This window comes from Crocuta crocuta, unplaced genomic scaffold, assembly GCF_008692635.1.
Source record: "Crocuta crocuta isolate KB4526 unplaced genomic scaffold, BGI_CrCroc_1.0 scaffold369, whole genome shotgun sequence".
Classification (NCBI taxonomy): Eukaryota; Metazoa; Chordata; class Mammalia; order Carnivora; family Hyaenidae; genus Crocuta; species Crocuta crocuta.
The window spans coordinates 5,386,838-5,407,141 of record NW_027529441.1 but is presented as its reverse complement, the minus strand read 5'-3'; the positions used below and the strand labels follow the sequence as shown (position 1 = coordinate 5,407,141).

General features: G+C 41.9%; 1 protein-coding gene across 6 annotated transcripts in view; it reads right to left on the bottom strand.

The window, feature by feature from the left end:
- The window catches only part of APP (amyloid beta precursor protein), a 270,144-nt gene that overhangs the window by 168,258 nt on the left and 81,582 nt on the right, over positions 1 to 20,304 (bottom strand). For all 6 annotated transcript variants that reach the window (XM_077760216.1, XM_077760217.1, XM_077760218.1 and 3 more), the window contains exon 3: positions 18,751 to 18,880. In XM_077760216.1, the coding sequence (XP_077616342.1) occupies positions 18,751 to 18,880 (130 nt within the window). The remainder of the gene's footprint in view (positions 1 to 18,750; positions 18,881 to 20,304) is intronic.

Genomic DNA, 20,304 nt, shown 5'->3' with positions numbered 1-20,304 from the left:
TGACCAGTCTTTTCACTTTCTGCACAGGCCCCAGGGCCTGGCTGTGAGGGCGGGGTTTCCTGGTTTCCTTCTGGCAGTCAGTCCTTCCGGCGCTAACTCTTTACAGCACACTTTCTATTTTTAATTAATGCTGAGAATACAGCAGTGGGCAAAACAGATGGAACTAAATGAAATTCTAGGGGGAAGTGAAGAAAAAATAAAACAGAATGTCAAATAGTAATAAACAGTACGGCGATAAAACAGATAAAGGAAGAGGGAGTGGGGGGGATGGGGGAAGGGTCATGCAGAGGAAGTGGAATTTTAAATAGAGCGGCCAGGGAAAGCCTCCCTGAAAATATGGCATTTGAGTGAAGGCTAAGGAAGTGAGGGAACAAATCAGCAAGATAACAGAGGAAAGAACAGTCAGGGCAGAGGAAGGAACAAGTGCAAAGGTCCTGAGGCAGGAGCCTGTCTGCTGAGTTCACAGAATAGGGAGGAGGCCAGTGTTGTCAGAGAGGAATGATGGGAAGGAGGTCAATGGGTGAGCGAGAGTGACAGTGGACTGTGCAGGGTCGTAAACACTGCCCACGCTCTGGCCAGAGCCCCGATTAACACAGGAAGACTCTGGAGTGGTTTTCTAAATGGATTATTCCTGCCCTACAGGTCCAAATTGGAAGAACAAAGATCCAGTGGGGAGCCAAAGCAGTAATCCAGGTGGGAGATGGCAGTGTCTTGCACCAAGATGGTCGTGGGGAATGGTGAGCAACAGTAAGATTCTGGATAAAGTCTGAAGGAAGAATGTAATGAGGGTGTAAGAGAAAGAGCATCAAGGATTTCACTTGTTCCCATTCCAGCAGCTAGATGATACTTTATACTGAAGATGACAGAAAACAGGTTGGACGAGACCCTTCTATCTGTCCCTCGTGGCCTTGCGGACAAGTAGAACGTCCTAGATTTAAGTGCTTATTAACCCACACAGCTCCGTACATGCATATCACGACGAGAGCTGGAAACAGTTACTGACTCAGGCAAATGTTTATGTTACCATTTTAGATTCTCCCACCATCTACAGTTTCTTCTTGAATTTGCTCATTACGGATCAGTATTCTGTAACCTCCACGTGTTAACACACAGACCGAGAAATTTTTCTGGGAGGTATTTGTGCTCAAGAGATGGGAAGAATACGTAAGGAGAAGCCAAAATATTTCTCAACAAACGCTCCCCGCCCCCACCCCGGGATAAAACTGTGGTTAAGTTTTGCTTCAGAGATGGGAGTTACCGGGTTCTCCAAGGGACAAAAGGGTGAATTACAAATTGCTTTCAGAAGTAACTGTGGCTGCCACCGCCATTTCATTATAACTATTACTAGATAGGAGAACTTAGCATTCTTAGCCTCAGAAATCTTTGNAGAATTTTCACCTAAATTTTCTCTCTGATTTATTCAGTGAGGGGAGCATCGCCTTATACATATGCATAAATTCCAGGCTGGGTAAAGGACAGAAATAGTGTCTGACCAAGACTGAATAACACTGGTCTTTACCAATGAAAACAGTGCAACGGGTATATACTTAAAAGACAGGAACGAAATGAACATTTGTCAGCAGTGCTGCGGCTTTTCAAAAACCTCGCATAGGAATGAGTTAACAAGTCTGATCAGTTACGCAAGTGTGCTAAAATTAAATAATCAACTAAATGGATGGTGGCTGGTGGAAGTCAGGCTTTTCAATGTTGGAATGAGAATTACAGATAAGCAAGCAGAGCGGGTGGAACAATCCATGTGGTAAGAATATAGGAGAGGTGGAGGCCTCAAGATGAACTCATATTTGGCTTAATATAGACACACATGCTTGGTGTTAAGAGTATGTACAGATATGTATAATACAAGGGTGAGAATACAGAAATGTACTGCTCCGTGTCAGCTGAGAAGACCCTGCAGTGAAGGTATTCTGGGAGCAATTAGGCACACTTAGCATTTACATCTTAGATTTTAACGCCATTCTCCAACAAAAGGAATGAGGGCTTCTGGAAGAAATGGCTGATTCTAGGGGTTGGTGCAGAAAATATACAAGATGAGTCTGGAGCTTCTTGTTCAGAAAAAAAACAAAAAGAAGAAAAAGATATTTCAAATAAGCACAAGAGCCCACTAAAAAAAGTTTCCAATGGCCAGCATGGAAATAATTTGAGACATAAAATATATCAAGCAGTACTGGATTATATTTCAAAGTATTCCTAAGTACAAATGATGGAATAAATAAATAGGTGGAAAGGGACAAATCTGTGCAGAAGAATTCCAAATAATATACATAGGTACTCTGTCCTCAACGAGGTGAAGCATAAATATCTACTCCTTTAATTGCAGGATGTGCATGGTGACTTCCTTCCTGGGGGGGAAAGTAACTTTACATGGGAGAAAGCTGAAAACCACCACCGCAGCCAGGCGATCATGGTCAGTATTAACAGTGATACATCAAGGCGATAACACGGGCACTTAACATATGCTAAGAAGAGCACCTTACTTATGTGGTCATCCTTTCAAAACACCCGTAACACCAGTCCAACCATGAGAAAATTCCACACAGGAGCATCCCCCCAAAATGCCTGATAGGTACCCCTGAAAACTGCCATGGTCATTAAAAACAGGGAAAGTATGAGACACTGTCATAGCTGAGCACTGGCTAAGGAGGTCTGACAACCAAATGTGACGGGTTTCATGGGATCCTGAGGATTAAGAAAATCTGAACAAAGTATGGACTTTATTAATAATAAGGTCTCAAAACTGGTTCGTTAATTGTAACCAATGTACCAGACCAATGGAAAGTGTTAATCATAAGGAAACGTGGCTGAGGGGTGTATGGGTACACGCTGGGCTGTCCTTTCAATTTTTCTGTAAGTCTAAAACTTAAAGTTTACTTAAAAACTTTTTTTTGGAAGTCTCCATATACAATTTCATACCCATTTGCTTTTGCATCAACATTCTGGTCTTCAAAAGAGTGTCCATGAAATTACTATAGCTGAAAAGAAAGTGGGGTTAAGATGTTACTAAGATAGGCTTCTCTTCTCTGGTATTTATAATAACTAGACAGAGCCTGGCTTTGGANCGAACCGCGAGATCATGACCTAAGTGAAAGTCGGACGTTTAACTGACTAAGCCACCCAGGCACCCCTTGGCTTTGGATTTTCTAAGCGAATCTTCTCTCACTGAATCATTTGTGTGATGTGCGGCATTTAAATTCTTTTAAAAACTTGAAGAATTTCCAAGCCATCACACATATCAATTAGAAAGGAGATGCTTCGCTTTCTAAGTTTAACCTTGTCTTAGAAATGTACACGTAACATCATAGAATTCAATTACCCTTTACAAATGAGGAATCTCACGCTTGAAGACTAATTTCTGCATAGCTTATAGCAGAACCAGGCTGGACTCCAAGTCTGGCTCAACTGCAATGCTCACTACACCCCAGTAAAGTGTTACCACATTCCACAAATTCTGTGTCACAGCTTCCTTGCTAACTGACCCTAGATTAGTTAAGTCTCCTGTTGCCTCTCTTTTATTGGATTACTTATAGTCTTCATTTTATCAATAATGGGCTTTCTTTGTTATTTACATTTGTAGTAATTCCATCATCAGTTAAAAGACAGAATTATGAAAATAATGGCTGTTGAATCTTTCCAGATCAGGGGTATGCCAACTCTAATAAGCTTCAGAAACCCCTAGCATCCGGCATCAGCATCTAGACTCATCCTTCTTCCCTCTAATCCCAGCACCTGCATCTGGGGGTGTGGGATGTGCCTGAAAAACAGACCTCCCCAGAGGGATTCTGATTCAGGTGGTTCACGCACCACACTGAGAAATGTGCGAATACCAGGGGGCTTCTCAAGCTTCAAGGTGCACAGGAATCACCGGGGGATCTTGTTAAAGCGCAGTTTCTGATTGGACAGGTTGAAGGTGGGACCTAGTTTGCTGTGTAACAAGCTCCCAAGAGATTTGATTCAGCCATTCCTTCCGGCGGCGAGAATCTACTTAAGGTAATCCATTATAGCCAATCTCATTAAGGTTCTGGGCTTTTGGTTTTTTTCTCAAGTTACAGGTTATTGTGAAGCACTTTTTTAGAATCGCCTGTCTTTGCTTTTTCTTTTGTGTTAAAATACACATAACATAAAATTTACTGTTTTAACCATTAAGTGTACAGTTCAGTAGTGTTAAGTACAATTTACACTGCTGTGCGACCCATTTCTTCTCATCTTGCAGAACTGAAACTATACATTCAACAATTCCCGTTTTCTTCCTCTCCCATCCCTTGGCAACCAGTGCAGTATTCTCCATCTTTACGGATGGGATGAATCTAGGTCCTTCCTATGTCTGGAATAATACAGTATTTGTCTTTTTATGACTGGCTTGGTTTGTCCCTTTTAAAAAAGATAATCAAGTTGGGGTGCCTGGGTGGCTCAGATGGTTGACCGTCTGACTTCAGCTCAGGTCATGATCTCATGGTTCACAAGTTCAAGCCCCGCGTCGGGCTCTGTGCTGACAGCTCAGAGCCTGGAGCCTGTTTCAGATTCTGTGTCTCCCCCCCCTCTGTCCTTCCTCTCTCCGTCTCTCAAAAATAAAGAAATGTATATATACATACAAATGTATATGTGTATATATATATATGTGTGTGTGTATACATATATAAAACACATACATACATATATAAATATAAAATATAAAACTAAAAAAATATATATATATAAAATCAAGTTATTCATGCCTTCTTTCCATAAACCCGAGTCTTATCTCATAGATTTCTTAAACTGGAACAGTTTTAAGAATGGAGTGCCTTTTCACACATCCCTGAGAGCAAAGTTGCTCCTGTTTTGTCTTTTGTTTCTTAATCCCAGAAGGTACAAAATAGGGTAGAAAGGGTTTTGTATTTGAAGCCAGAAGAGAGAAAGTGACAGTGAGTCAGGAGGAGTTAGTGATTTCCATGCAGGAAAAGGGGAGGAGAGTGATACCTCCTGGCCACACGAACTCAGATAAGATGAGAGACATGGATAAAAATTAAAATCTAAAACAATTTGGCTTAATTTTAAGATATCACCTCTCCTGTCACTCAGTATTGCTGAGCCCCACTGTGTCCCCAGCTTCATGACAAAGACAGAGTCCTTCACAAAAGAGCACAGAAGAAGGAGCACTGTCCATTGGAAATGTAGCACAGACCACGTGGGCAGTTTTAAATTTCTAGTGGTCACATTAAAAAAGGTCAACGTAGTTTTAATCTTTATTGAACCCAGTAGATCCTAAACGCTGTCATTTCAACATGCAATCCATGTAAAAACTTATTCCTAGGACACTCTGCGTTTTCACCAGCCATTCTCGAGGCTGACTCTTGAATATCTGCTGTCTATTTTACATGACGGCACATGTCAGTCTGGACTGGCCACATGCCAAATGCTCAACAGCCACGTGTGGCTGGCGGCCACCACAGGGCAGTACCAGCTTAGGGTCAAATTTCAGAGATCAGGAATATCTTTCCCCGAATCATGAGTTGAATGTGGACAGAATGAGGTTATGGGGTAAAATGTGAATCGAAAGATACAGGTCTAAGCAGAGAAATAAATCCTAAGTGTGAATACTCTGAAAAAACTGTATTCACAGTTCTATAAGCTATCAGGATTCCAGACTTTTTTTTTAAGTTTATTTATTTATTTTGAGAGAGAGAAAGAGCACAGTGGGGAGGGGCAGAGAGAGAGAGAGAGAATCCCACACAGGCTGTGCCATCAGCACAGAGCCCGATGTGGGGCTGGAACCCATGAACTATGAGATCATGACCTGAACCCATGAACTGTGAGATCATGACCTGAGCAGAAACCAAGAGTCAAACACTTAACCGACTCAGCTACCAGCTGTCCCTGGAGTAACATATATTTTAATCATTGAGAGGAATATTACTACAATTCAATTTGTTACCACCATTAACCTTATTTACCAGCAAACAGCCCTTTTCTCTCATTTCTCTTTTTGCAGTTCTCATATTTTAATTTTTATTTATAAAATATGAGATCAATTCGGATGTGGAAATTTGAATCACTCCAGGCGCCTGGGTGGCTCAGTTGGTTAAAGTGTCCGACTTTGGCACAGATCATGATCTCATGGTTCGTGAGTTCGAGCCCCGCGTCAGGCTCTGTTCTGACAGCTTGGAGCCTGGAGCCTGCTTCAAATTCTGTGTCACCCTCTCTCTCTGCCCCTCCCCTGCTTGTGCTCTTTTCTCTCTCTGTCTCTCAAAAATAAATAAACGTAAAAAATTTAAAAAAAGAAAGAAATTTGAATCAGGCTTCCTTTATCCCTAAGCCTACCCATCTTTAGCCTAGCTCAGTGCTGAATATTGAGAGGAGAGCTGAAAAGCAGAGAAGTGGAGGGACAGTGTCCTAAATTCTTTATTTTGTCTCTTGGAAACATAAGTATCCTCACTGGCTGCTTCTCCTAATACTTTCTTTCTACCTTATTAAAATATTCATAGCCTGACAGATTTTAAAGGTGCAATTAATTAGGGTTAGACATGGGGCTTTTAAAGAGCCACATAATTGCTAACAAAATACCAATCAGTCTGATGTGCTGTGAGGCCAGGGAACCACCACTTATACCCAAAACCTTAAATTATACAGAGAGGTAAAAATACATGGCCTGTTTTTTCCACACACCATAACCAGAAGCCCACGTGTGAGGCAGGCTATCAAGACAAGAAGAGGCATTTTCACAGATAAACCTCTCGACAGAGTTGGGGACTCTCCCTTCCAAACTCCCGACTCTACTTCTTTCCGGCCTATTATCAACCGTCCTCTTGGCGACAATCTTCCTCAAGTCTTCTCTCCCTCTTTTTAAATTTTTTTAATGTTTATTTGTTTTTGAGAGACAGAGAGACAGACACGAGGAGGGGAGGGGCAGAGAGAGGGAGACACAGAATTTGAAGCAGGTTCCAAGCTCCGGGCTGACAGCACGGAGCCCAACCTAGGGCTCGAACGCATGAACCAAGAGATCATGACCAGAGCTGAAGTCGGACACTTAACCGACTGAGCCATCCATGCGCCTCCAAGTATTCTCTTAAGGTTTATAGCAACAAGCACATTAATCTGTTCTCAGTTTGCTGTATTGCTCATCACAGGACGTGGCTCCTTAAACTGAGTCTTCTTTTCTAGCTTTCAAATCATGGAGACAGCACTTGTTACTTCATTCGCTGTCTTAAACTACTTGTTCTTTCCCTTTTAGTGAGTCGTCTAAATAAATTCTTATTTATTTTTGAGACAGAAAGAGCTCGCACAAGAGGGGGAGGGACAGAGGATCTGAAGCAGGCTCTGTGCAGACAGCAGAGAGACCGATGTGGGGCTCGAATTCACCAACCTCGAGATCATGACCTGAGCCCAAGTCGATGCTCAGCCGACAGCCACCCCGGCGCCCCTCACTGACTCATCTTTTAGTAACTCTGATTTTATCCCATGTCCCATGTCAGTTTTTAACATTAATTTTGAGCTAAAGAGTAATAACTGGATTGGAAGCTGATTATAAGATTATGCGATTAGTTTTGACATTTTATATTCACTTCAGGCCTCCTATATTGTTTTATTATCTATGTTGCAGAATACACATAAATGTGTTTCATTAACAAATAAAAATAATTCTGATTTGAAGTAAGACATTACCCTGTACTCTACTGCTTTTTTACTCAGATATAATCAGCTCTTGAACCACACTGGTTTGAACTGCGTGGGTCCACTTAGAAAATGTTTTCAACAAATACAGTACAGTACTGTCAATGTGTTTTCTTTCCTTTATGATTCTCTTTTTTTGAAAAATTTTTATAACGTTTATTTATTTTTGAGAGACAGAGAGAGCCTGAGTAGAGGAGGACAGAGAGAGGGAGACACAGGATCCAAAGCAGGCTCCAGGCTCCGAAGTGTCAGCCCAGAGCCTGATGCAGGGCTCGAACTCATAAACCGTGAGATCATGACCTGAGCCACCCAGGAGCCCTGCCCTTATGATTCTCTTAATAACATTTCTTTTCTCTAGCTTACTTTAAGAATACAGTATATAATACATATAATAAATGAAATATGTGTTGACTGTTTATGTTATCAGGAAGGTCAAGAGTAGACTACTAGTAGTTAAGTTTTGGGGGAATCAGAAGTTACACGTGAAGTTTTGACTATGTATGGGCTCAACACCCCTAAACCCCATGTTGTTCAAGAGTCAACTGCATTATCATCCACGTCTAGGGATTCAACAACTGCCTCTACTCTTTCAGTGTTTACCTTTCAGCTGACATTTCCAGTCCCTAGCTGGACACTTACCTGAGAGGGTAGTGACTTTAGCAAATGGACACTTGACCATCAAATTTTAGAACTGTACTCAAAGAATAGTAAGCAGTTCTTCTTTGGGTCAAAGTCTACCTTTTTAAAAAATGTTTATTTATTTTGAGAGAGAGAAAGAATCCGAAGGAGATAGAGAGCTGTCAGCACAGAGCCTGATGCAGTGCTCGACTCATGAACCGTGAGATCATGACCTGAGGCGAAATCATGAGTTGGATGGTTAACCCACTGAGCCACCCAGGCACCTCAGGTCAAAAATCTATCTTATGTGGGAGCAAGAGGAGGGAATACGCTAACATCCAACACAGTGGGGGAGCCACAGGCCTGCTGAACCCATTATCCTGGCTTGTAACAACCAGGTCCCCTTCCTCGCTTCATAACGCTTCTACTTTCTCAATCAATATGTATCAGTCATTCATGTCCCAATCCCCACAGACTCTACCTCTACTACTCTCAGACCACCCATATTCCAAAAGCTAGACCAGCAATCGTGTCACATGTGGGAATGTTCTGTTGTGAGCAGAAACTTAGCCCCTAGCTCCCCCCACTCCTTCTCATCATGCCCCTGCGTCTCCGGACGCTTCATCACTCAATAAGGACGGCTTCACTGCCTTCCTCCCATGTCTTTGCCAGTCTGGCCTGGGACACGGGGACGCAGAGCACATCCAGGCATCACCAGTGCTGACCGCCAGCTAAGGACCTCCCCCCGTGATCCTCACACTCTGTTGTTCCAGCTTGTCTCTCTCATTCTCACAAGTGTGACGCCCATAATACCCAGCGGCCACACTATGCTCCATGAGGGCTTGTTAAGTGTCCCTTCCGGATCCTCCTGTGTCCAGCCCAGATGTGAAATGGCCGGCTTTAGGAGACAATGGAGTCATCTCCTAACGACCAGATGAATAAATACTGCTTTATATTTTAGGGGGTCTCCAACTCAAAACTTCTAGGAAAAACAAAATATAGGGGCACGTGGTGACTCAAGCAGTTGAGCATCCAACTATTGATTTCAGCTCAGGTCATGATCCCAGGGTTGTGGGATCGAGCCCTGTGCCAGGTTCCGTGCTGAGCGTGGGGCCTGCTTAAGATTCTCTCTCTTTCTCTCTTCACCTCTCTCCCTCTCTCTCCCCGCCAACTCTGACCCTCTCCCCTGCTCATGCTCTCTCTAAAAAAGTATTTATGTGTAAAGAAGTATATAAATATATCTCCTAAAAGATGCATAGCTGTTTATGGCAAAAGGAAGTAAAGAGAGAATCAAAAAAGACACACAAAAAAAGACATTACAGTGTTTAACAAAAAAGCTAGCCAGGAAATAATTAGGGCATGGTATTTGGAATAAGCACAACCTTCTACTGGTATCAAAACACTGCGAAGTCCTCAAGGCTCTGTTAAAAACATAGAAAAAAGAACTAGAGTTCTGTCACTGTTCCTGCAACATTATCNGGGACTCAGTCATTAAGCATCCAGCTCTTCATTTCTGCTCAGCTCATGATCTCATGGTTCAGGAGTCTGAGCCTTGCATCAGGCTCTTAGCTGACAGCATGGAGCCTGTTTGGGATTCTCTTTCTCCCGCCCTCTGCCCCTCAAATGCGCATGCTCTCTCTCCCTCAACATAAATACATAAACATTCAAAAAAAAAAAATCTCTCCCTGTCTTACCACTTCATTGTGGACTTAGAAATTGCCACTCAGATTTGTAAACACGCTTAGGTTCATTATAAATCAATCTGCCAGGGGTTATCACTCCCGAGAGAATGGAAATAATTGAATTTCTGGACTTCTAACGAAGAGGGTTTGGGGCATGAAATTACCACATTAAGGCTTCCAGGACATATATCACAAACTATTTAGCAGAAAATTCTCCCTGGAAAATTCTGATCCCACATCTCTAATCCAGTATCTTATGGCTTCTAAGACTGGCCTAACTGAGTTCTCTGTCTACACCTGCTAATACAACTAAAAGCTAAGAAATTGCTGTGAATCTGTGGTAATGGAACATAAAGCCCACACTATAACAAATAATGGATGTGATACAAAAAGGGAATATTGTCATCTGTTCCAAGATAACTCAAAAAAACGCTAGAAAAATCTAAGGTCAGTTAAAGGATATGCAAAATTTGAGACTCCTGATCAAAGCCTTCCTCAATAATGTATTATTTTCCATATCGACGAAATTCCTTGGGTCGTCTGAGAGAATGAGAACACGGCTATTCCAAAACCTAGTAATTTTCTTTTATCACTGCAACTTCAATCACGGATGTAAATGAAATTTCTGCTCACTCTGCTACTTTTCTGCTTGGATGAATTTTATAATGAAAACGTCTGTTCTTTCCCAGCAGAGCACAAGTGTCATTCAAATTTTACACACCAGCAAAGGGTGAATGCATTTTGTAGCTGCAGAATCATTTAAAGGTACATCATGACAAGCTGCAGCACCTCTATTCATGCTGTAGTTTAAAATTCTCTCAAGGAAAAGCAAAGGCGTCAGAGGTGGGTGCATTGAGGCTTGAAACGTTCTCAGACTAGATCTTCCTGGCGCGACACAGCTGGCCCCGCCCTCCTGTCCTGGCTCGTTGTCAGCCAGAAAGCGGTGGAGCTGTGCCAAAGCCCATTCCATGACCCAAATGGTCTTCCAGGTCAACAATCTAAAGTCACATGAGAACTCCTTCTTCAGCTGACCTCTCCAGGGAGCAAATATTTCGAAGAGGAAGCATTTCAGGCATGCAGGAGCTCAGCCTTTAAATCAAACTAGATCTTAAAGTAGTTTTTCAAAGGCAGGCCCTGTTGCACACAGAAGGTGTTTGAAGAAGGCAAATCTCTCATTCAGCCTTCACGTCTATAAATGAGGGACCTGTGTATGATTAAGGCTGATAATGACGGGGTAATGCTAGGGTATCTCTCACCCCAAATAATACAGTTTCTGTCTTGCGCTTAAAATTGTAAAGATGATGGAAATGTAGATTAGAGGAAAATTATACTGAGAGTCTCGGTTGTTTTAAATCTGGAAATGTTGTGGTTTTAGAAAAAAGCTGAGGATAGACTTGTGATTTTGGGTAAGAAGACTGGTTATCCGAACCTTCTAAGAAAAGTGTAAATGATTTGTTGTTTTCTGGGCAAAAGAAGACTTTCCGTTTTTATTTTAAGTTTATTTATTTTGAGAGAGAGAGAGAGAGCAGGAGAAGGGCGGGGGGCGGGGGGGGAGAAAGAGAATCCCAAGTGGGGTCTGTGTTATCATGTGGGGCTTGGTCTCACAAACCATGAGATCATGACCTGATCCAAAATCAAGAATCAGACGCTTAACCAACTGAGCCACCAAGTGGCCCAGAAGCAGACTCTCTAATCATGCAGAAGGCTAACAGGACACATTCCATTACCTAAGTTAAAAGCAACACATTTCATGGTTTGATGCAGTGTTTCTTCATGTCTGCCTTTCTCCCAGTCACAAGAAACAAAAGGTCAGTTCCCTCTGTGGCCTGACACCCTTCCCACTCATGCTGCCCATGACATGATAATTCTAGATGCTTCATTTTTGGTTGATGTTCAAACTGTCTGGATAGCTGGCTATTTACCTAAATCTGTATAAGATGTGTATTTTTAAGACCATCTACAGGGGCTCCATTTTGGAAAAACAGAGCTAATGGCATGAGAAGCCAAGAATCCCACTAAGTAAGTACAAAAGACATCTCTGATAACCGTTCTCATGTACAAATGAACATTCATTAACTGCAACAATAAATGATTAGACAACTTTACTCATCTGGGCAGCTGTTGAATTGCCATTCCTACATTAGGACAGTTTTCCAAAAACGTTTTGCTTTCAGAAGAAATTAATCCTTTTCTTTCCAGTTACACTTTTAGTACAAATGTAACATTTCTTCCCAGTGGAAGATGCTAATTCCAACACTGAGATCACATCTATATATATAAAGCAAGAAATCTTACTTAAGTCAGAGTATCTAAAAATGCTTTTTAAAATACCATTAAGAAAGGATTTTGCTTACATGTATAACTTCATTTCTTTTTTTTTAAGGTTCAGCCTGTCAACCATTTCTTTATTTCTATAATTATATCTTCATTTCTTTAAAAAAAATGTGAAAAGTGAATATATAAATAGTCCCTAGGGATTTAACCTTGATTCATTTTATTGTTGCTACTAGTTGTCATTGACAGGCAGAAAATGCAAAACAACCAGACAACCCTTGATTCTGGTGACAGATCACCAAGTATGGGGTGTATTTCTGCATCAATATTAGAGTTTTTATATTAAGCTCATTCAAATCCAATTAATTCTTCTGCATGAAAATTGAGGGTCCAGGAGACTTTTAATAGAAGCTGAAAACAATCCAATCATTTGCCTCAAACAGATTTGTATCCCAAATGGTACAATAAACCAAAAGAGAAAAAAAGGAATGGGCATAGCCCATGCTCGTATGTTCTTTGTTTACTCTGAGAAGCCGAAATTTACCATTTATTGATTACAGTCATGGAAACTCACATGACCACAGATGAAATGTCCATGTAAGCCAAGAGCCAATACAAGTGGCAATGGAAGGCTAATGATCAATACTCGGGGAGTCACACTGAGTCTGATGATCAATTAAATGCTCGGAGGCCTGGCTTGGATTAATTGCTCATGAAACATCAAGCCAGCCCTTTGGAAGCCACAGCCCTGATGGGGCTTCCTAGTAACAACCCAGGAGGACTCCTATAAACCACCAATATTGAGATTTTCCAAGTGGGCTACAGGAAAATGAGCCAGTAAAGGAGAAGGAGAGTCAGCAGAGAGATAAACAGAAGCAGCAGCAGCATAATAATGGTGTGGGGAAAAGGCACTGGGCAACGGGCTTAAAGACCACTGAGAGGTTAAAGAAGACGGAGAAGCGACTGATGGGCCTGCTGGGAAAGGCAGCAGAGAGCTCATTCCGTGGAGCTGAAAGGAAGGATGCCTGGTAACAGCTGCCTGTGGAGGGAGATGGAGGTTAGCAAGATAAAACAGGAATGGCTGAGCGCCACATCAGGTCAAGAAGCACAGCTGTGAGTTGAGCAGCGCAACAAACGGTGGGAGTTAAAGACATGGGGTCAAGTGACAAATGTGAGGGCCCAGGGGTCTCCGAGAAATAGAGAAATACCAGGAGGCTAAAAGTTACTGACATATGAAGTGAAATGAAGGGTCTACTGACCAAAAGTACTTGAAGTCAAAGATCACAGACATCATGGTTAAAATTTACTGAAGAAAGTATGTGCACTGGTTCCCATGAATTTAGACTCAATTGAAAATTCTGACTAAGAACTTAAATTGAGATCAAAAGGTGGAAGAAGAGAGATAAGCTCAAATTACTTAAACAGAGTAACTTCGTGGCACACTGAACATGAGCCTAGTGTATTAAATATGCTTAGAGAATACAGAAGAATATCATAGCCCCTGACTGATAATTTTAAGTTCTCAATAAAGCAAGAACAGAGAACCACATGAGCCAGTCACGGGAATCTAGCAACCCTGAGCTGATAAAGACGCCCCACAATAGCAAACGGGGTCTTCAGTGACAGCCACGCCATTAGGATATAAACACAAACAAGGTCATACAACACATTCTCAGCAAAGTAGCTAAGATCGAATGTTAAGGTTTAGGGGAACTTTGAGTTGGGTGACAAATTCTTGAAAATGTATGAACCTAATCAATAAACTAATAGGATGACCCCAAATTTTAATGTCATAAAAAAGATATAAACCTCTTGAGGGGGAGTACTTTCACCTACACATCAAGTACTACTCAATAACACATACATCTCATCATTTAATAAAGGCATTTAAATGATAGGAATTAATGGTTGGCATTCATAAACATTACCCTATTTAAAAAATTTTTTATTTATTTTGAGACGCAAAGAGAGAGCATGAGCATGGGAGGGGCAGAGAGAGAGAGGGAAAGAGAGAGAATTCATAGCCTAGCAGGTTCCTCGCTGTCAGCACAGAGCCTGATGTGGGGCTTGAACTCACAAACCATGAGTTCATGACCTGAGCTGAAATCAAGGGTTGGATGCTCAACCAACTGAGTCACCCAAGTGCCCCTATCACCCTAACTCTTAAGGTACAACACGAAAATCCGAAAGAAGTTTCTAAACTCCGTTACCATTATAAGTGGTATTTAGAAGTGGGTTTCTGTTAAAACAATCCTTTATCCTTTACTCTTGAGAGGTTTCTACCCTTTGCCCCAGGCCACTCTGTCACCAACCCCCCAACTCCTATTCTTACACCTCCCTCTGTCCATCCTTCCTGTCACTGCACCAGTTGGCTTTGTGTCTCAGTTATACTATTTTTTATTTCAGCCTGACTGGATTTTAGTTCTTTTCTCTCTACAGTAGTGGATTCTGTGGGGTCTTCTATGATTTTCTTAAGCCCAGCTAGTATCCTTATAGTTGTTGTTTTAATTCTGGTTCAGGTACCTTGCCTCTATCTGTATTGATGAAATCCCTGGCTCCTACTTCTTGTTTTTTTGGGGTGAATTCCTCCATTGTGTAATTTTATTGAGGTCAGTTTTTTTTGTATGTGATAGTTAGGAAAGCCTGTTATATTCCTGCTCCTGAGAATAATGGCTAGATTAAGAAGAGGTCCAAAAAACAAAAACAAAGTCCTATACTGACCTGGGTCTGCTGTTTTAGGAGGTGTTCAGATTGTGGACTCTAGTATTGTGTTTTCACTGCTCCTTCCCACAGATCAGTCCTTGCAGACTTTCTCCTTGCCTTCAGAGGGGGGTGGGTGTGTTTGGACCTTGTCTTCTATGAGTTCATGAGCCTACTTTTTCATTCTATGAGTTCACGAGCCTACTTTTCATTCAATGCTTTTTGGTCAACTCTTTCATTAAGTAAAACATCAAATTACATTTAAAAAATGTATTGAAATACTTGAAAGAAATCATTTTCCTTAATCTTAGTATTCTTTATAGAGTAAATCTTCCCTTTATGATAAATAGACAATTATACTTTCATGGGTACTACTCAGAGATACTGCAAAAGTAAGCTGTATGCTCAATGCACAGTACTGAAACTGAAGAATTCTAGAGGGGCCTGGGTGGCTCAGTTGGTGAAGCATCCCACTCTTTGTCATGATCTCACAGTTTGTGGGTTTAGGCCCCAAGCCCAGCTCTGCACTGCCAGCGAGGAGCCTGCTAAATAGTCCCTTTATTACTCATAAATAATAAAAGTTACAAAATTTTACAATTACTATCAATTATAAAACAGGAGCATCTTTAAACTCAGAATCATAAATCAGTATTAAAAATTTCCTTAGGAGCACCTGGATAGCTCAGTCAGTTTAACATCCAACTTTGGCTCGTGTCACGATCTCAAGGTTTATGAGTTGGAGCCCCGAGTTGGGCTCTGCGCTGACAGCTCAGAGCCTGGAGCTGCTTCAGATTCTGTCTCCCTCTCTCTCTGCCCCTCCCCCGCTCACACTCTGTCTCTCAAAAATAAACATTGAAAACAAGTTAAATAAAAAATGTTCACGTGATTAAGAATGATCTTACATTCTGGTTCTAGAAGCACAATCGAAAGCAAAGGGTGAAACGAGAAAGCCCGCTGACCCTCAAGGGACATCACACACTCCATGGAAGGAAAAGTGTCCATTGCAACCTACTATGCTCTTGCCATCTAGTCAAGGAATGCAAGACGCTGCTAAGCAAGTATGCCCAGGACAAATATAGGATTTGAAGAAAAACAACCCAGTGCACCACTGATCCTGCATCTGATAGAAGAGTCAGGAAGGGTGCATGCTAGGTAAACCTGCCATTTCTCTCTCAAGCTTTGTTTCGGGTTTAATACGCTTAATGTCTGAGACCACTGTACTTTGCGTTCTATGTAGTGCCTTGCTGAGAATTACCTTCAGTAAAATCATCTCTTGTCTAAAGGATAAGTTTGGACATAGCCATACAGTTTGGAGAGTACTTGTATTAAAGCTAAACATTAATGGTTTGGTCAAGCAGCAAGTAATTCACAACAATGGTGCCTATTCCTACCACAAAGTGGAGAACATTATCAAGGGAAGATTTCCCCTGTGTCAGAGTCACCACTGTTTCTTTTATGAACACAACAGGTGTGACTTCTAAAAAAAAACTTATTTACTGCTTGCAATTTACAGCCTTTCCTCGATGATGTGACTTTATAAATCAGGTGGTTATTAGCTCCAGCACAATTTTCTGTTAATACGGTAAGGGACACTGGAGTGTGAACTGAAAGGTCTTGGACTTTGGTCCTAATTCTGACATAACACCTGTGTGAGGTACAGCAAGACACTGAGTCCCTCGTGGACTCTCAATATTTGTGAGTGTGAAGTGAGACCACTTAGGATGAGCCTCCCTATATTGGGTGTAACATACTTTCTCATGATAAAAACACTGACAGTTCATCACAGCATTATCATAAATCTTTTGACTTTGTGTTTAGATCTGAAGACATTTCACACATCGTTTCTTCCTTTTGACAGTATTTTTTTTCCCTTAGGAGCTTCAATTCCCTCTTGCCAAGGGGAGGGGCACAGAGTAGGGGTAGGGAGAGGGAAGACAATCAATCTGGGGCCACAGGAAATCTGGGGTCAAAGGAAATTTGCTACAACTAAGCAGCGCCACGGTGAACTATAATCTTACAGTTGATTCCACTGTTTAGTCAATTCTGACACTTCTAAGTAGTTACGAAGGGGGAGACGGCAAGCAAAGTGATACATGTTCACTTTGGAAACGGGTGCAGCTGTGAGTGACCTATCAGGTGTCGTCAGCAAGGATGCTCATCCAAAGACCTATGACCTCGTTCCTGGTGAGCTTCTATTCTCAACAGAATATATCTGCAACTTTTCACAGAATGGGCAAGAATCAAAAGAAAGACATCATTAACAAGATCTGGCCCACTGAATTAACTGGTTCATGATCTACTTCCTTACTTACACCGAATTAAATGGTCTCTCAGTGTAACAACTGCATTGGGTTGAAATACACAGTTCCTGGAGACAGTTGACCGCTTATTTAAACATCATCTTATTATACTTTCAGTTCTTAACCAATCAGACAGAAAAGGGTTAGAGCCCTTGTAAAGCATCTAAGAATAAAGAATAAGGAGGAACAGGGGAACTCTTGAATTCTCAAATGTGTACAAATCTGGTTTTCCGTACTCTCTTCACCAATTCCATTGTGGGCAGCCAGATGAAAACTTCATTCTAATGGCCAGTGTTTTCTATGAATGTCTCAAATGATGCACAAGCATGAACGGTAATCAGTACGTATGCTCTCATGTCATTCACGTTTGATGAAGTATTACACATGTCTCCAGAATCTTCCGCACTTATCCTTACTGAGTTTGCTGTCAGGACTTTGTGAAAAAAGATCCCTTTTTGTCTTTATAAGAAGTCATTGGAATGTATATCAGTATTTGCCCACAGTCTCTCCATGTCCTTACTTACACTATGCAGAAACTACCATGTTGGCTGTCAGACCAAAGCCTGTGGATTCCCACATTGCCTGGTTATGTATAAATATCAACTAGGAAGAGACTATTAACCATGTCAGATTAAATATGGAGTGTGACAGTGTTTCCAGAGGAAATAAGCTGGACATCACATTAAACAGCTCAGGTTTTAAAATAAAAGGGGGAAGTAAAACTTGAAGTTTGTGAGAGAAGCACCCAGTTTAACCTTCGTGATCTAACTGGTTCCTCCAGTTTTATAGATCAGAAAAAAAAGAGTTCCCCAACCCGACTGTCCCATCTACGGGCAGGAAGAGTAACGAAGTTGTTTCAGGAAAGAGGTTTCCAAGAAATTGGCAGAAAGGGGGAGCTTCACGTATCATTCTCTGTCCTATGATGTCACACGACAAAACACACACAGTGCCAGTGCTCCCAGTCTAGAGAGTTAGCGTGCACGAGAATCACCTATGGGATATGGTAAAATGCAAACTCCTGGGCCCCACCCCCAGGCCTTTTCATTCAGCAGTTATGGAATCAGTCCAAGAATTTGTCATTTGAATAAGCACATTAGGTAAATTCATTCTGAGGCAGGGAGCTCAGAAACATTTCTCCTGCGCCGATACCTTAATAGTCCAAAATACAGTCCAATACAGAGTGGCAGAAAGAAACTGCATGTTAGATTTAATGAGAACATCCTTCTTGGGTGCCTGGGCAGCTCAGCTGGATAAATGGCTGGCTTCAGCTCAGGTCATGATCTCCTGGGTCAGGGGTTCGAGCCCCACATTGATCTCTGTGCTGACAGCTGGGAGCCTGCTTTGGAAGTCTCTGCCTCCCTCTCTGTCCCTGCCCCTCCCCCGTTTTTGTGCATGTGCGTGTTCTCTGTCTCAAAAATAAACATTTAAAAAAAAAACCCAACAACCTTTTTTTTTTTTGGATCCCCAAAGACCAGAGCAATCCGTGTCAGTTACACGGCTGGCCAGCTCACCTAAGCAGCGGTAGGGAATCACGATGCGGGCGTGGGCTTTGCATTGCTTGTGGCCCCTCTTGCACCAGTTCTGGATGGTCACTGGCTGGTTGGCTTCCACCACATTCGTGATCTGCAGTTCAGGGTAGACCTGGGGGAGCACACAGAAAGGGCAAACTGTTAAGCAGAGGCAGAGGCCGGTGTATGCACACCCCCAATGCACCACTGCTGTTCTAAGGCATGATTATCTCCCAGCATTCATGCAAGCTTAGAATATTAAGGGTAAAGAAAACGACGTAGGTGACAGCAACCTAATCATTCCAATCAAAATATCAGATGATGTGACTCTTGTATTACCTTACTGCACCCATTCAGGCTTAAGATACTTTTTTTTTCCCCAGGGGAGATAAAACAGAAACAGAAGGGGAACCTCTTATAAGCATAGGGTAATTTTAATGCAAAATACACTGGTGTGAGGGTGATATTCTGTAACGCTCCAAATAAATGGTATAGTAGAGGGGCGCCTGGGTGGCTTAGGCCGTTGAGTGGCCGCCTTCGGCTCATGTCACGATCTCACAGTTCTGGAGTTTGAGCCCCACATTGGGCTCGCTGTTGTCAGTGCATTGCCACTTCAAATCCTCTGTTCCCTTCTCTCCCTGCCCTTCCCCTGCTTGCTTGCTCTCTCACAAAAATAAATATTAAAAAAAAATGTTCTAGTAGATACCCCTGGGAATATTACCATTACCTAAATTCAACCCAGCCTTATTTTGTTAAGTAAGCAAACATTTTACATACAGGATATGGTGCACAGCAAGCTTCCCATATAAAAATCTTTCTCTTTATTCAAATTAATTTATACAAAAATAATTTATCAAACAGTTATCATAGGTGTCATTTAGATAAAGAATTGCATTCAGGAATCTCTTCCCTTGATAACTAACTACGGCCCTTTGCTTTGATTACTGATCTCAGTAATCATGGTGCTTACTGAGCACTTGGAATAAAATATGAAAACTCGGTCAACTGTGTATATGAAATACCAGATCACTTCTATTAATAATAGTAAGTAGTGACTTGAAAGAAAAAAATAAACATAAGAGTGTGTTTCCACAATAGGCTTTCCCTTGCATGGACCCTGCACTTCTCCAGGGCTGCTAACAAGCCAGGTCAAGACAAGAGAGAGAAGAAAGCCGAAGACAACTGAGGCTATCAGCAAACGAATGGTTCTAACGACGGGCAGGAAAATCTACAGTGGAGACATGAAGGTGGGATACCGTAGGGGCCCCTCCCTAAGGAAAAAATAACCTCAAGGCGACCTGACAACATCCCTCACGACCTTGTAACATGAGACCACTTAATCAGACGGCATGTTTGTGTGTTACCATATATGGGAGACGAAGAAGTAGGAAATACACGAAAACCCACGGCACGTGGCGTTCGGGGCTCAGTTCTTTGGGTACGAACCCAACTGAGCCGTGCCGGCACGAATGAAGCTGCTTCCTGGAAAGGAGTCTTGGTGTCACGACTCTGTGCGAGAATCCTGCTACAGTGGCTGGTTCGAAGGCTGCAGTATCA